The sequence below is a fragment of the Stegodyphus dumicola genome, chromosome 5, assembly GCF_044657685.1.
Source record: "Stegodyphus dumicola isolate Sdum_Otavi_A_Nest chromosome 5, ASM4465768v1".
In the NCBI taxonomy this organism is placed as follows: Eukaryota; Metazoa; Arthropoda; class Arachnida; order Araneae; family Eresidae; genus Stegodyphus; species Stegodyphus dumicola.
Genome location: NC_140772.1, coordinates 101,093,304 through 101,111,863, shown reverse-complemented (window position 1 = coordinate 101,111,863; position 18,560 = coordinate 101,093,304). Strand labels below are relative to the sequence as shown.

General features: G+C 33.9%; 1 protein-coding gene across 1 annotated transcript in view; it reads left to right on the top strand.

Annotated features, from left to right (window-relative positions):
- The window catches only part of LOC118195187 (acyl-CoA:lysophosphatidylglycerol acyltransferase 1-like), a 52,398-nt gene that overhangs the window by 23,579 nt on the left and 10,259 nt on the right, over nucleotides 1–18,560 (top strand). Inside the window, exons 4-5 of the mRNA XM_035366449.2 lie at nucleotides 1,169–1,305; nucleotides 6,572–6,711. Coding sequence (XP_035222340.1) covers nucleotides 1,169–1,305; nucleotides 6,572–6,711 — 277 coding nt within the window. The remainder of the gene's footprint in view (nucleotides 1–1,168; nucleotides 1,306–6,571; nucleotides 6,712–18,560) is intronic.

Sequence of the window (18,560 nt, the reverse complement as noted above, 5' to 3'; positions counted from 1 at the left end):
GCTCTCATACAATCCTTTGAAAATGGAGGGGAGCACCGTCTAGTTTCAAAATGCTATCATCATAATTGGTTTTCAGCTAGGATATCAAACAAGTTTCCAACATGTCTAGAAATGAGTCACCAATCACAGTTTCTTGTCTGAAGAAAAATGGACCATGCACTACTCTCACAGGACACTGCATCGAAAGCGTGCACAAAACTCATGCTGCTCTGAAATTGCAGATTTGGATACCTTAAAACAGATCACGCAGATAGCTTTTTCTTGTTGTGGCACCATCTGGAAAACTGAAGCTGTGGCTTTGTAGTAAGTATAACAAGCAAACAAGTAGCACATGAGAAACTTGGTCAACAGCCAATGCTTACGGTATAGATTTTATACAGGTAAGCTAGTACATCGATTTATTATTAAATTTTAAAACTGGGTCATTCATTTATAAACACACTGTATTGTATCTACTATTTGAAATATTTTCAGATGTAAACTACTGCTAATTTATTTAAAGTTAGATTCAACCCCACCCCCACCCCATGTTCTGTGCTTGTAGAATCTGCTTGAATATTTTTGACCTCGTGGATAATATCATTGAGCAGTTTTCATCTAATGATGAGACGTGTTTTTTCACCAGTGATGGAAATTAAAAGTAATTCATTTTTGTGATAATTCTGTAAAAATGTAGCTTCAGTGTGCTTCATCATAAAAAGTAACCTTATTGGCATTCATGTTGAATACATATTTCTGTACTGGAGGTTATTCTGTGGTATTATCTGCCAGTTCTGATCCTGAGTGATGAGAGAAGTGTGGAAATCTTATTCTGAATAATAATTTGTTTTGCTGCCATTCAAATAGAGCTACTGTTATTAAACATTATGCACATATAATTCCAAGTGGCAGTAGATATCAAATGCATGAACATTTTTATTTTATTTATCTATTTATTTTTTATTTCATTATTTATTGTTTTGCATCTGATTTATAACACTGCACTTTGAAATCATAAAATTTTTGGTTTCAGCACTAATTTGAAAAGTTCCCAAAGAATAGTTGCAATAAAACTATGTGGCTGACTTTGAATTTGAGTGCTGTTATTACTTAGTTACATTTAATGCAATTTTTTGGTTGAACGCTTTAATATCTGTCATTATATACTTATTGAATTTTCTGTTTTTAGGGTAAGAATGTTCGAGAATACCAAATGAAGAAGCTGAGAGACCATTTGCTTAATGTGTATCTTGGTCGCAATAGACGTTGGATCATATTGTTTCCAGAAGGTGGTTTCTTATCAAAACGAAAAGAAACGAGTGTAAAGTAAGAAGCAGTATTTCCTTTTTGCAGCCATATGTTAAATACTAGATAAGATAATACACCTTTAAAAAATTCACCTTTCTTGATAATTCCTAGAATGCATCTTTAAAAAATAAATATATTAAACTATACATACTGTGAATATTATTGCCTTCAAAGTATTCCCCTTATGCATTTATGCACTGACTTAAATGACATTCCCACGTCTGGAAGCAATTCTTTTTCAGCAGTATGCTTGAATACCTACTAGATATCAAGTGCATTAGAAAATCTTTGACTTCAGCACATCTCCTAATTTTGGAAGTGGCCAGAAAGTACTAGAAAGTATGACAAATGAATGCAAGATGATGTAATTATGTAGTTTTTTAAAATTTTTTTAGGATAAAGTCTCTCTGTGACTGTCTATGTGAGACATAAATTTTGCAGAAATATTTCTCAAGTCAAGTTATTTGGTTAAAATTAGCTTAACTGTGTCTAGTTTGATATGTAATTCTTCAGCTGTTGATTTCACTCTTAATTGTTTGTTTGAATAGGTCAATCTTGTGTTTTGTTAATATTAGAATCTATCATTGTTATTTTGGGGTGTCTGCTTGGATCTTCTCTTGCATCTTTTCACAGATGTAATCTTCTCAAACATGCTCATTTTTTTCATAGCATTTTTATCATGTGTCATTTTCCTTAACTGTAATGTTTTTGTTGTACTGTTTATGATATTCATGTAAAATTTGATATTAATATGGTGCTTTACCAATTTGGTTACATGTATATAACTATTTCCATCTCAACAACTAACTCACGCCTTTGTCAACTTCAAATTAATAAATTATTAGTTGTAAATTGTTCAAATATGAATACTCGCATAATTTCAACGCAAATAAGGTACAGGGGGTCATTCTTAGAATTGATTTGTCATATACTATGTCTTGTATTTCTTTTCAGTAAGTAATCCTTTAATAACTGTGGTATACAATAAATCACCCAGAAAGTTATGCAGTTTTTTTATGATAAATACAAATGAAGCAGTACAAAAATATAACAAAACTTCATTGAATCACATAAAGCATCTTTTATTTCAGTGACTTTTTCCATTTCTTCAGCACTTGAAAAATTTCTTTTTTATAAAGAAGTTATTTAGATGCTATTTGACAGTCTCATAAGAAGACTGCTCAGAGAATTTCGAAAACCAGAGTGGATTTTGAAGTTCAGCAAGTCTTGTGGCAACCTGAAGAAATTAAATTCTGAAGGAGTAAGATCTGATAGGTTCTTGTTTTCAAAGGATAGTCTTCTAGAATGGGTATATCTTTGAAGCTGAAAATTCTTCACTTAAACTTCTAAAACCACCTATGAACTGTATTATCAGAAACAGCACATATATATTGCATGTCCATATATATCACAAATTTTAAGAGCAGTTTTACCAGCAATTTTTTTTTCTATTTTTAAAATAAAAGCATATTATGGCAAAAATGAACTTTTTGGTTCTGTATTCTTAGCACTGTACTGGGGAAAAAAATTACACCACAGCACAAGCTAGAATAATGCAGCATGAGCAGAAATGAATATACGTAAATACCCATTTTAATCGAGGTTGCTGCTTATCAACATTAAGAAAATAATTAGAAGAAAACACACTTTAATTTTTAAAAAAATACTGAAGTTTCCGATTGACCCAAGAGTAAAATTTAAACTTTGTTCCTTAATCTTTGAAAAAAGGTTGAGAAAACTTTAAAATCCTAGTGAAGGTTGCTTTTCATCCGAAGTAAACTTTTCTGTGCGAGATAAATGTTTGTTGCTGACAAGGGAAATCTTTCATTTGTGGACTATCAATTTTTCTCAGATGTGTTTCAATCTAGTCATATAGAAATATGTTATGGTAAAAAAAATTAGTTGTTAATATTCTATAGGTAATCCACCCCAAAAACATGGAGTTTCGTTCGGCAGTGACAAATAAATATTTAGTTTCTTACTGAAATCTAAACTTTGATACATCTAAGACATTTTTATTGGTTACACTTTGCAGTTCAATTATATTGACAGCTAAAGGTTAAATTTTCAGACTGACATTTCTTTCAAATAATTTAATTAATTATTATATAACTTACTTTAATTTAAATTAACAAATTATTATATAACTTACTTTAATTTAAATTAACAAATTATTATATAACTTACTTTAATTTAAATTAACAAATTTTGAAAACATTCTAAGTTTTGAGGAAAAAAACTTGAGAATAAATATTGAAAAACCTAGTTTCTTTCTCTTATTCATTAAATTTTCCTTCATACATAAATTAAAATACATATGGTATGTAAATAATTATAAATTTTGTTTTTAAATGCAAAATTTGTTTATATAGTGTCTGTGCACTGGAGAAAAATTATCTTCATTGCAGATTCTAAATGCTCATTGGTCAGCTGGGTTCTTTTCTTACTAATTTTCAACTGTGAAAAGAATCCATTTACGGATAAATACAGGGTTGCCACACTACCTGGAAAAAAGTTGGAATTCGAAAATTGACCAAATTCAGGGAATTTAAATATTTTAGTTAAAATTGGAAAAATCAGGGACTTTGATATGGTGGTTCATGGAAAAGCTATTTTTGTGCCAACGTTGGAAGCCATCACTTTCTTGGCAAATTATGTATCATGTGAGTGTCATTTGGGCAGCTGGCATAGAGTCAATTTTGGCAGCTCCAATCAGATTGTCTTTCAGAAAGGCAAAGCAAGTTTCCAGCAAGGAGGTTAACTTCCTTGGTTTCCAGTAACCTCGTGAATTGAGAGACTCGTGCATGTGCAGTGCATGTTAAACAAAAGAAAAATACCTTTCCGTTTTCGTATAAAACAAAATCAGCGTAATCCTGGTATACGGTGCACATGGGATTTGGTGACATTTTGATGAGCAGTAAATGGGTCTTCAGGGTGTTGGTGACAGTTTTCAAAATCGTGCCAAGGCCATATCATATACTAGGATTTTACAAAAATCTTTTAAGCTTTTTTTTTTTCGTCCTTAGTAAATGACTTATTTATCATTTTGCAGTAAAATAAAGAAAATTGTAATCCAGGCTAACCATTTAATATAACTGTTTGCCAAAATATTGTTGATTATTGTAATAAAGTAATTAACTTTAATGTTATTTGTATCATTTAATGTGGCTTCTTCCTTCTAAATTTATTTATTATTAGTTAATAATACTTTCAGGCAATTTTCTCTGGCATAATCCTAAAACTAATTCTAGTAGTATAATGGCGTAACATCACGAAATTTAATGCACCTATTTTTTGCTTATGTATGCTACTAAATAAATATAAAATACATAAATTTATTTAAAAATATCATTAAATATATTTTTTCTTTCATTTAGCTGCAAAATATCTGCTAAGACATTTTTAAATCCAATCCTAATCTCAGTCTCCAGTGGAAAAAACAACTTCTATTACAGTTATAATAGTAATGTTTTGGGGATTATATATATATGTATATAAGTCATATGTAATCAGCAAATTTAAGTGTTTTCAAGTAGTAGCATAATTAATTTATCTCTCAGCACAACCAACGTGCACTATGTGGATTGACTGGAATTTTCTTAAAACACACATGGAAAATCTGGAAAAGTCAGGGAATTTCATTCTCCTGTTTCAGTGGCAACTCTGTAAATATATTCTCAAAGAAAACTATTATTCTTAGGGCCAAAAATTTGTTATTCAGTGTATTAATTTTTGGATAAATACAAATAAAAATCAATTAAATCTCTACCTTCAAATCTTTGAATTGCAATAAATACTGTGTATCTATCAAAATGAAATTAAGAATCTGGCATTTTCATTGTTGCACAGATTTTTTTTCTTGCTTGGGGGGGGGAGCTTGGCACTGTGATTTATATCATAATTTATTGTTAAATTAATAATCCCACATTCCATTGAGAGTCCCATGTACCAATTATGTGAAGTGCAAATGATTGTAAATAGTGTAATTTAATGATATTTAAAGAAAAAAAATTTGTAAACAAATAATATATTTGCCTATTTTAAATATGCTGCTGGCTGTTAAAGTTACTGTGCAATGAAGGAAATAAATAGTAGAATTGCATTTATGGATGTGTAAGCAAGTGTTAAACTCCCTGTGTATTGAGGAAACTTAGGGCAGTATGGGTAATTTGTCTGGTGTGTGATCTCGCATTGTCCTATTAAAAGGTGAGGCAGCGGAAACCCTAAAGGTATGGTATAAGCATGGGCATTGAAGTCATGATAACAGGCATAAAATTATGGGGTTGACGACTAGTCAAAGCCCTGGATATGGAACGAAATGTAAATTGGAATAGTACCCAATGCCGCCTAATACTATCAGTGTTAAGTGCTAGATGGATATGTAACAATGAAAAAGCAAACTTCCAACATTCATTCAGATTTTTATCTTCACAAATAGTTATAGCCATTAGGATGTCATAAGAAAAAGCAGAATTTGTCAGAAAAAACAACATTTTGCCATTGACACATCCATGTGTGTCATTGTACACCCCATTGTAAATGCTGATATCTCTGTCGTAGCCTCAAAAAAAGTTAAAGCAATGGCTGCCTTGTTGCCTCTCAGTGTTGTCAGTGAAATGATTAACAAACATATTTAAAAAAAGGGTGGCCAGTTTTAGTTTTCACATGGGTGGCTGATTTTTTAGGATCGGCACTGTTGCCATACATGCCATTCCAGATTGGAGCACACCCAGTTTCCATGCCATTCCAAATGACCTAGGAGGTCATTTGGCTGTACAATGTGACATAGATGCAGACAAGATGTCTGTCATGTCAAATAGTGACAATAGGTTGGGGGTGATGAGATTCCACATGTTTCTTTCTATACCCTCTTATGCAAATTCTCACAACAGTCATTGAATATTGATCAACACAAGCAGTATTTGTGAAGTATAATAATTAGCAATCTTTTTATGTCAAGATTCTCTTCGGATTAAGACCTGAGACCTGCAGGTGGGAATTCCCTTTTCTTACATGAGGCGTAACTCAACCTTTAACTACTACAAAAAGAGTAAGCATGATTTCTGAATTAAAAATTGTCATTTCAATCTGCCATTTTATACCACTTTGAAGTGACACTACTTTTGTCTAAAGCACGTGCATACACTATGAAAAGCTTATCATTGGCATGTCCTACCTTTTATGCAAATGCATTCAGGATTGTTATATGCTCCCTTCATGTTATAGCAGTTTTAATGGCCAGCATCTCAGAAAATTCAAGTTATTTAACATTCTTTTTTTCCAGGTATGCTTCAAAAAATAACTTTCCTATACTTGAACATGTTACACTTCCAAGGGTTGGAGCTATGCATGTTATATTAAATACTCTCCATAATGGAAATTTAAAAGATGCTCTTGATAATGGAGAGGTTCCATTATTAAAAGGTAATATTTGTGTTACAGTGCTACTTGTGTATTTTGCATATTAGCTGTAGAACATATTACATATTTTGCAATTAGCATATTATATATTTTGCAATTAGCTATAGAACTGATTGAAAATTAATACATCAGACTATCTGTTGTAAGAAGAGGTTACAGTGATTAAACACTAATTTGAAGATGAATTAATTAATTACAGATGAAATACTAATTTGAAGCTCTCATTTTTTTGTAATGAATGGAGAAGAACTAATTATATTAAAAATTAGCAGCAAAACGATATTTTTATGTAATTATCAGTGGTGTTTTCAATGTAAAGCAGTGTGTAAAATAATATTCTTATGTAGCCTATATATATTATGTGCTACACATACAAGTAAACATGACATGTGCTACACATACAAGTAAACACGGCATGAACTGCATGCAGATGAGCACAAATATATTTTTTTTCTTTTTAATATATCAAATGCTAAATTTAAAGTTTATGGTGGTGTTTATTGGCAAAAAGACACTTATGCGTTATATTTCATCCATTTGGTAATATAGTTAAATTTTTGGTTCTTTTTTCATTTATTTTTATGTTATGTTTACTGAAGTGACAAAATGTTGTTTGTTTTAGTTGCAGTGTTTCATTTTATGTGGTGAAGTTAATTAGTTCCAATAACTCAACAGATGTGACGTGAATTATCACTATGTCTGAAACGATGACAAAATCTTGAGATGGTTAAAAATAAGCCCTTTAGAACTCTAGAACCAATTTTAGAACAGATATGTTCTACAATATAAGCCACAACTCAGTGTTATACAACTAAACAGAACAGTCAGATTTAAGTTAAACATGGAACAGTAATCAAAGATTATGTAATTAATTACTATAGTAGAGGCTGGCTTGCTGCTCTACCTGAGTGTCAGAATTTTAAGTGTTGGTAGCAATACAACGCAAGGCTGAATAATTACAACTATCAGAAATGGCAGGAAACTAACAAATATAGCACGTAGAAGGTACACGAGACCAGAAACATGCTCTGTCTTAAATTTCGAAAACCTCATTTTAAATATTGGCTACTCGTTTGCATTCTGGGAAGGAATATGAAAAGAAGTTATAAGTAAAAGCTAAAATTATAAATAACTAGTAAATTAACATAAAATTCCCTACATAATGGTGCTCTTTATGACTGTTCTTCAGTTGCACATTACAGTCAAAAGTCGTTAATCCGGACTCGTTGGGACTTCGGCGATTCCGGATTGTCGATTTTTCCGGATTATAGAACATCAGTTTAAATCTGGTTAGATAGCATGCAGAAATTATAAAATTAAAAATATGATACCATAATTTATGAAATAAAGAACAATTATGATCTAAAGGGTATCAAAATTTACAAAAAAAAAGCTTAATATTTATTTGTTTACTTTATTAAACATTTCTTTCAATGTAAGTTGTTTAAGTTGCTTCGTTTTATGTGATAATACTTTCTCTTTAATTCTATAAACAGACATAATTTCTTGTTCAGTTACAAAGTTCGGCTGTTAAAGTCCATTGCTGTGTCGAGAATTCCGACTAATTTGTCAATCGAAATTTTTTCGTTTTCAATAACCTCTGTGTCACTTTCTTTACTATCGGAAGCGAATTATAATGACAAGGAATTTGATTTAAATCGTATCAAAGACGGAGTACATCGAGATGAAATACTACATTTAGTAAGGAATTATAAGCCAAATAAAATAAAAACATCTGCCCTGAAGCTAAGGATAATGCTGACAGATCAACTTCCAATTCATTGCGCCCCCCCCCCCCAGAGCAGCGTGAAATTGATAAACAGATTTCGGAATGGTTAGAGAAACAAAGAATATGAATTAGATAATTTTAGCTTAGCTTATACCGTCCGTTATACATTAAACGCGCATGCGTAAACGTATTATGCACATGCGCACATGCATATTCGCAGCCGTAAAGGTCTTATGCGCATGCGTAAACGCCTATGTGCATGCGTCAACGCGACACATGCGCAGAAAGTTTGTAGCTTTGAGGTCCAGATTATGGGTGTCTGAATTAACGACTTTTGACTGTATATGAATTAATTCTGGAGATTGTTGTATAGCCATAGAATTTGTCATTTATATGACATGAATCAAAATTTAATGAAACTGGCTTGGACTCTAAATTTTTCTAAATGAAAATTTAGTTTTTGCAGGTGCAGGATCTTTTATGTTTGACCTGGATGAAAAAAATAGTTGAAAAAATAATGGAACTGTTACGTATTTGCAAAACATATTTATTAAATATCTAAAAATATGTTGCTTTGCAACTTTTATAGTACTCTGGAAGGTTTTGAAGAAAGTTTCTCAGGATGTAGTTGGATGCATATCTACTTTTGAAGGTCATATTTCAGGCCTACAAATGTCGGAGTATAAATTTATGCCATAACAAAGATACACTGACAAGCTAAAATGTTATGACCATCCCCATATTTTTCAGCGAACCTATCTGGATGACGTCGAGGGCACATGATTAAGTGGGAATGGTATGTAACTGCTGCTGGAGAAGTTAAGGAGTCATTCTTGCACTTTTGCAAATGATGGGAATTGCTGCTGATCTAAGCAAAACTGATAAAGAGCACATTGTAATCGCCCAAAGACTTAGAACAAGTATCTCCGAAACTGCATGACTGGTAGGATGGGAAATGCAGCTGATCTAAGTAAAACTGATAAAGAGCAGATTGTAATCGCCCAAAGACTTAAAGCGAGTATCTCCAAAACTGCGTGACTGGTAGGTTGTTCATGATATGCTGTTGTTAGTAATAATGCAAAGTGAATAAATGATGGTCAGACCAGCAGTAGATGCTAAGGTGTTGGATGTCCGTGCATCATCAAAGAAAAAGTGCGTCAAAGACTGTCCCGCTTGGTACAGCAAAATCAGCAACAGACAGTGGTTCAGCGGACAGCCCAATACAATGCGAGTCCAAGTGCAAGTGTTTCAGAATGCACAATTCAGCAGACACTGTGTGATATGGGACTGGCAGCAGATGTCTCACTTGTGTGCCATTGTCAACTATGCCTACAGTGGGCCTGGGAGCATCGAGACTGGACCATGGATAAGTGGAAGACAGTTGCCCGGTCAGATGAATCGTGATATCTCATTCATGATCGTGTCAGGGTACACCGTCTTCCAGGTGAATAGTTGCTGCCTGCCTGTAGAGCAGGTCATACACAGGTTGAGGGTGACAGTATTTTGCTTTGGGGAACATTCTCATGGGCAGCTCTAGGATATAGGAACCATGAAAGCTGCTCTAGGACCATGAAAGCTGTAGACCATCTGAACATAATCACAGATCAGTTGCACCCTTCCATGGCATTTGTGTTCCCTATTGGAAATAGACATTACCAGCAGAACAATGCTCTATATCACAAGGCTCAAACTGTGTTGGAGTAGTTTGAGGAGCATAAGAATGAACTCCAATTAATGTCTTGGCCACTTAACTCTCTGGAGCATAACTCAATAGAGCTTATTTGGGATGTCATGGAGCAGTAGCTTGGAGCTCAAATACCACCATGTCAGAATATCTGAACATTGCGGGACCACTGCTGACCATTTGGTACAACCTGTCTCCAGTCATATACCAAGAACTCAATGCCAAGGCAAGGTGCTGTGGTGGTCCACGGTTTGAAAATGGATTTTGAATCAATTGAGATTCGTGCACTAACCTAGTGCTTCACATTATAGAGTAAAGAACATCCGTGCTACAAAAATATGCTTTTATTTACACAGCAAAAGCGCACAGCAACATGCTTAACGAAAACTCATTCTCTTAAAACATACTTTCTCCTACTCTCAGGTTATGCATGTGCGTTGACAATTACCAAAAACGTTTGGCAGATACTGCCATCTGTTGGATAAACTATTTGCTGCAGTGTAGCTGTTTTGCAGGCCAAAGAGTGTGTAACGTGTTTTTGAGTAAGTGGTCATAATGTTTTGGTTTTTCAGTTGTAAGATTCTGTACTGCGCACTTTTCAGTTACAGTTAAAATTGAAGAATCTTAAGAACTGATAAGCGACTAAACACTTGAGTTTGTGAGACAGTGAATGAAACTCAAAAAAGGTTAAAGACCCTTTATTATTTAAAATTAAAGTTTAACAGAACTCCGTCTTGGAGTTTTACAATAAAGCCGGCATTCAGGCTTGAACTTAAGATACTAAAAACTAAACTAAACTAAAATGATATTGCCAAAGCTAATCAAACTTCTAACAGAGTTGGCCTCTTAACGCTAATAAACTGCTAAGCTATGAAGGGCCTAAAGTATGGCCGAGCGTAATAATAACTTAGGAGAGAGTAGTCCAAAAAGGCAGACATGTTCTAGCCAGAATCTCTGGTTCTCTCTGACTAAGACAGTAGAACTTCGCGGTTAAATACTACTCCTTAAATTTGTATTCGAACGTGATTCTAAAACTACATTCTGGCCGGAAGTTGTAAGTTGAAATTAAGAAGCGATAGGAAAGGAACTTTAACTCAAAATTTACCTGTTAGGAAAATTAACATAATCCTTACATAGTGTGTATCAGTTAATTCTACGTGCATATATGATAGACACTGTTCTCTATATTGCCTGTGAAACCTTGTCAACATTTGAAAGCTTGAGATCCTATAAAAATTTTAATGACACTTTTTTTGTTCAAAGAATCAAAGTATATTCTGTTTAATCATCACTTTTACAGACATTACACATGACCACCTTCAGCTATTGTATTTAACATGTAATGGCCAGCAGTGGCGGACTGGCCAAAGAAATTGACCCTGGCAGGAAAACATTCCAATATGGGTATTGTATTCATATGAGTTATTGCCATCATCATAATCATAAAAATAATTTTATAAAATAAAAATATATCTTAAATAATAATACCTTTAATAATAAAATATACCAGAAAAGTAACACTTTATCCATATATATATACGTAAGAAAAGTAAAGAATATATAAAAGATTAAATTAGCAATGTAAATTTCCCTTCTCAATTCTAAAAATAGCAACATCTATTTGCACTGCGTCATTTCGAGAAAAATCTATGCCATATAATTCTTACGTAATTATGATGATGTAAATGGAACTAAAACTCAACCAGTAATAGTAATTTTAACCAGTAATTAGTAATTTTACAGCAGTATTAACTGTCTAATCAAAATGCTTTGAAAACCAAAACTAACTCAGTTGGACTTAAGATTTCATCCATAACATTATGCACTTGCTTTCCACGCTTTGGCCTAACTATACTAGTATCTGTCTGCTGCTGCTTTCTTGCTACAAAGTTATCAAAAATGTATGCCCTTTGAACTAGACACATTTAATGTGCCGACTTGTGTGTAACCGCAACAAGTTGTTAAAAATAAAATTGAAGATATAATCTGCCTTCGCCTTCCAATTTCCTGGTCATTGCTCCTGAGTTTGAATATATTATATATATACAGAACAAAGGCCGTAATCCGGACATCCATTATCTGGAATGATCTATAATCCGGACCTCAAAGCCACAAGCTTACGCATGTGCGTAAAGCGTATACCCGTGCGCGCTTCCGATAGAAAGTGATGGAGTGGTTATTGAAAACGAAAAAATTTCAATTGACAAGTTAGTCAGTATTCTCGACTCAGCAATTACAGGACTTGAACAGTGGAACTTTGTAACTGTACAAGAAATTATGTCTGTTTATAGAATTAAAGAGAAAGTATTAGCACAAAAAACGAAGCAACTTAAACAACTTACATTGAAAGAAATGTTTAATAAGGTAAACAAATAAATATTAAGCTTTTTTTTTTTTTTTTGTAAATTTTGATACCTTTTAGATCATAATTGCTCATTATTTCATAAATTACGGTTTCATTTTTTTAATTGTATAATTTCTGCATACCATCTTACCAGATTTAAATTGATGATCTATAATCCGGAAAAACCTCTAATCCGGAAGTCCTGACTTACGGACTTTGTACTGTATATATGTGTGTGTGCAAAAAAACTGCAAACAATTAATAACAGTGACAGTGACTTCAAATTGACACTATTATTGACATAAATCAAATGGACCAGTGTTCAGTTTTTATGAACACTTTATGTATAAAGGAAACATATACAAAAGAGTGATAGGTATTTTATCTGGAACAGATTCTGCTGGACTCGGTATGTGTAATATGATCATAAACTTCTTAGAGAGTGTGAACACTGATGTCAGAAAATGTATCGGTAGTTCTACAAAGAGCGCGTCAAATATGTATTGTGCTTACAATGCTTTAGGGGAAAAGTACACAAATTATACAAACAGCAGTTGATTCATAATCAGCCATTTTTTTAAAAAATTCCAGGTGCTTGGACAAATATTTCCTACACAAATTATACAAACAAAATAGAGGTTGATTCATAATTAGCTGTTTAAATATCTTTTAATTCCAGGCTCCTGGGCCAAATATTGTTGGCAGTGGCGATAAAGGTAAAGCATATTTTGCTTCCCTTCAATAAAGCTAAGACTGATCTAAATAAAATTCATGCTTTATTCCGTAAATTAAAATAAAAGAAGCTAACACTGTAGCCTTTACATTTAAAATCATTGAGTGAAAGATAACTAGCATTATGCTAACTCATTAAAAAAAAAAAAAAAAAAAAAAGACATACGCTGGTACCGGCATACACATATATAATACTCGACCAACTCACCGATCTTGACGTCATTGGCCAATCAGCGGCAACCACGTTAGCTTACCGCCGATTGACCTCCGATCAAAATTTGCATAAGAAAAACTTAAAGCCAACAAATATTTCTTCTATTATATCTTCAATTTTTGCTTTTGCCAAAGCAGCCTTTGCTATGTTCATCAATAACAATGACTTCAAATTACCTTGCTTCATAATGCTCCTTAATCTACTTTTTACAATTTTTAATTTTGAAAAAGCTCTTTCTCATTCAGCTTGTGTTATAGATAGTGTGACTACAAACGTATAAGGAAAAAAGACATTGCAGTATGCGTTATATATAAATTTTATTTCAAGAGTAGTTTATATAAACACAAGACACAATTTTTGCAAAAATTGCATTTAGCTTTGAATGAATGCTCATTAATAGATAGAACACTCTCTCCTTCTGACTCGGTATCAGATTCAAAATAATGATTTTAAATTAATTTTTTTAGTATTTCCCATTTACTTCTTAGGTCCTGATATCCATCCCTCAGATTATCAATTGTTACGCCTGCATAGTGCCATAATAATACTGTTATGTTTTTCTACTCTTCTGACACCAGTTGTTACGTTATTTTCTTCCTTTAGGTTCATACGGATTTGGAGTGAATAACGACGACACTTGATGAAGTATCAAAACACATTTTATTTAGCCAATATTAATCAGGACTGCTCCAATAACACTTTTTACAGTCGTTGAAGATCTGCTATAAACAAGCTGGAACAATCAGCTACACAGCCTTCACACTGTCAAGAAATAACGGTGGAGACAGCTTCCTGCAAAGCACCCGACTCTGCTTGGTCGGTCTCGGAACTCCACGTACTCTTGAGACTCTCCACACTACAACTCACGATGCACTCAACGACACACGAGCACAGCTCCCAGCTCTTCGGTTCAGTCGTTCCCGGAGCTCAACACGCTCTCTCGACGATGCACTAACCGTGATACACTAACAGACTCCTTCGGTGCACTCGACAACCCACTCGGCACTCACTGCCGGCTGTCAACTCGATCGACTCCGCAGGGATTGACTCGCTAGACAAGACACCAACTTGATACTAACTAAATCGAACTCTAGACGAGGCGCACACACTGAGACACACTAACTGACTGCGGACCAGCAGGATTTGTATAGCTTTCAGCTTGTGTGCGAGAATATTCTGGGCTAAACTGGTAAGAACTCGTTCCAGAAGGTTCTCTATCCGTCCATGGTATATCACCTATTTTGTCGCCAAATGGGCGATTTCTCGCCAAATGTGGCAACTCTGCACTCCCTTGCCATTTTATGGCAACCCTGTCACTGCTTTGCGGGGAAGCTATCTTACCACGGCTGTTCATTTTGTAACACTGCCCCCTCCCAATGACTGTAAGTCCTGGGCAAGTACAACCCTTGGTTGGAAACCAAATTTGATACAATCCAAATGTTTTAAAAACATACAGGTAACATAACTAAAGAAGCAAATATTTACACTATATACAAGTTATATACACAAATTAAACACATAACAATTTTAAATTATATAAATTAAAGTTCTGAATGAATTTCAGTCTCAGTCTTTTCATTAAAATATATCCAGGTCAAATAGTTTTCCACTGCAGTTCTCAGATGCATTTCTGTTTTGCATATCAGAGTCTGAGGATTCAGTCCTTTCCGACTTTTCATCCTCAGGAAGATGCGAAACAGTTTGTTCACCACTCTGTAGTTCGTTCGCAGCATGCATACAGTTCACCTCAATATTTTTACCAATTGGTACATGCTAATTTTCCTCCATTTCCTGGAAACCAGCTCCAAATTCTGCATCAGAATCATGAACGGAGCCCGATACTTTACAAACGCAAGTGTCCTGATTTAGAATCAAGTTCTTGTCTGTAAAATCTGCTGTATGAGATGCAGACATAGTTTGTAAGGTGGGTGAATTTTCTTGCAATACTGGAGCACACTGCTTAAGCTGCACATAGGCTTCCTCCATCTCTGCATCACGTGAACTTTCAGATGGTTCAGTACTTGATAACTGCGACTTCGTAACTTCACTATCATTTTTGATGAACTTAACAGTCGCATTTCCACTTTCTTCCACTTCAGGCACTTGTGAATCAAAAGCTTCTTTCCCATCTTTTATTTCTTCATGTTTTCGTTGTTTTTCTTTAAACCTGTTAGATGTTTCATCCATCATGTCTTGATCTTTCTCGGGCAGTTCATTAGCTACCTTCATTTCTACATCATCTTTTATGGCTCTAGTTTCTTCCGTAAGCTCCACTTTCACCTGTCGGAGTTGCTCTCGCACCTTTTCTTGGCTGACATTTATTTATTCTCGTCAGATTTTCTTCTCTTCCGGTCCGGCTTTCATCTCTTTCAGTCCGGCTTTGATATCAGCTGTCATCTCTTTATATTCAGCTTTTATCTCATCATATCTGGCTTTTATCTCAGCCAGTCCAGCTTTCATTTCAGCCCTTATCTCGGCTAAGAAGTCCATCAAAGTATTCGTTTCCTCCGCCATGGCTTTCTTCTGTAGGCGGGTCACTGGCATTCACTGGCAAACCCCACTCCTGACACCAGTTACGTTTTTCTACTCTTCTGACACCAGTTGTTACGTTATTTTCTTCCTTTATGTTCATACGAGGTTTGTGTTGATTTGGAGTGAATAACGACGACACTTGATGAAGTATCGAAACACACTTTATTTAGCCAATGTTAATCAGGACAGCTCCAATAACACTTTTTACAGTCATCGAAGATTTACTATAAACACGCTGGAACAATCAGCAACACAGCCTTCACACTGTCAGGCAATAACGGTGGAGACAGCTTCCTGCAAAGCACCCAGAGTTGGGTTTATATAGCTTTCGGCTTGTGTTCGAGAACATTCTGGGCTAAACCGGTAAGAACTCATTCCAGAAGGTTCTCCATTCGTCCATGGTATATCACCAATTTTGTCGCCAAATGTCGCAACTCTGCCTTCCCTTGCCATTTTATGGCAACCCTAAAATTGCTTTGCTATCTTACCATGCCTGTACATTTCGTAACAATATAGATAAATAGTCAAAAAGAGTTTGACAGTAATGGCTTCAGAAAACTAGGGCTCGAAAAGAAATATGTTTTCATACAACTTACTGTGTCCTTTAAACCTACTTTCCATTAATGAAATTGTGTTATCTATTATAAAATTAAAGACAATATCTTTGATCATCCATTTGCTTCACTTTTGGCATCTTCTAGCAAGTAGTTCTGCTTCTATAATTATATCATAACCGTTTATTATTGCAATTAGTTGCTAACGATTTTGATGTGTTAAATATTAAATCAAAGTTTCTAAAAATGGCTTTTAAAGAGCTTGTAGCTTCCCTAACCATATTATATGCTAGAATGTAATCCAATCCTTTAGTCTGCAAATACTTCCTTGAAATACTATTTTAAAATATACATGAGCAGATAAAATTATTCTAAAAGTTGATATTTTATCCAGAATAGAGTTTGCCATTTGTCATATCTGTGCATTTTGTATATCATTGGAAGCAATACTTTTAAAGTGCAAGCATTAATTTTATGTATAAACAATTATGTTTGCTATCGAATGAGCCAAAAATTTGTTTTAGGGCATAGTATTTTGAACTCCATCTAGTTTCACTGATGAGATGATGAATCTTCCTAGATCTGGTTTTATCATCGATTGCTGTCCACACATCCCTTCTTTGATAGGATTTCTTAAAGAATTTACCACACTCATTTATTAGGGAAAAAACAAGAAGTTCATTTTAAAACAATATTTGTAGAATCGACCAATACTAAATTTAGAGCATGGTAGTAACACCAAACATGAATTTGGTGAGGTTCTTTTTCACTTAACCATTTAATAAAACAGTGTAAGCAAATCTACGCATATTTGACGAGTCATCTGTAGAACTGCCGATACATTTTCTGACATCACTGTTCATGTTCTCTAAGAAGTTAATGAACATATTGTACATACCGAGTCCAATGGAATCTGTTCCAGATAAAATACCTATCATTCTTTCATATATGTTTTCTTTATAAGAATAACGAATAATAACTGAACATTGGTCCATTTGATTAATGTCAATAATAGTAACAATTTGAAGTAAGTAAAAATTCACGTCTCAAATCTCAGCTTACATTAACCGTCTCTATGACATTCTTGATGCTATTTATGATATAGTCTATCATCATTTTAGATAACAATGTTACTCTACTCCCTTTATGATAACGATCAGCATGTTTTGTTATAACGATGATATGCCAAAGAACAGTTTTGTATTTTGAAAGTAGCAGCATTGTTTCCAGGAAATTTCCATGGTCAACATTAACATCTGTTAAGCTTCTACATTTTCATTCCTATGTCTTACTTCGGAAAGCAATTCCTCTTTTTCCAATAAATTGAACAACCACAATAATTACTTCCAAACTGGCTTTCGACCTATTGCATTTTTTTGACGAATCGTCGATGTTTCTGAAAACAAAGTACTATATATGTCTTTTTCTTTTACATTCATAATATGTGCTTCTGTACGTTTATTATGAATTATACTCGCTTCATATTCATTCCCTTGTTGTATTATGTGGCGCCAATCTATCGTTCCTCCTTTAACAAATGTACTTTCATTAAGACACAATAACACGCCGAACAAATACTAATTCAGAAGTCAAACAACAAAAATCAGCATTATATTTTCAAATTTTCATAGCACTAGTTTCAATGGTTTTACCAAACCACCATTCTCAGCTACAAAAGCGCAAAAGAACGAGATAGGATATAATGATAATTAACTAAAACAGAAAGATTTTTTTTTTTAATGTGAAATGCCTCTAGAAAATCCAGTTCTCCAATGGAAGATGTTTTTTGAATAATTTTGGCAGCAGAAAAATTGAAAGTGTGATTTTCGGACCAGCAATGTTGGGCAACAGAAAACTTCTGTGTTTTCTTTTTTCTAACATATGCCTCATGTTACTTGACGCGAAATTTTAAGGCTCTCATAGTTGGCCAATGTAAATTAAACCACACTGGCAAGAAATCCTATAAATACCCCAGGAATTCATATCCGGAATGGGATCCTTGAGTATGGAACTCAGAATTTTATTGATGGGAAAATAAACGACCCGAAAGTTAAATTTCTGCA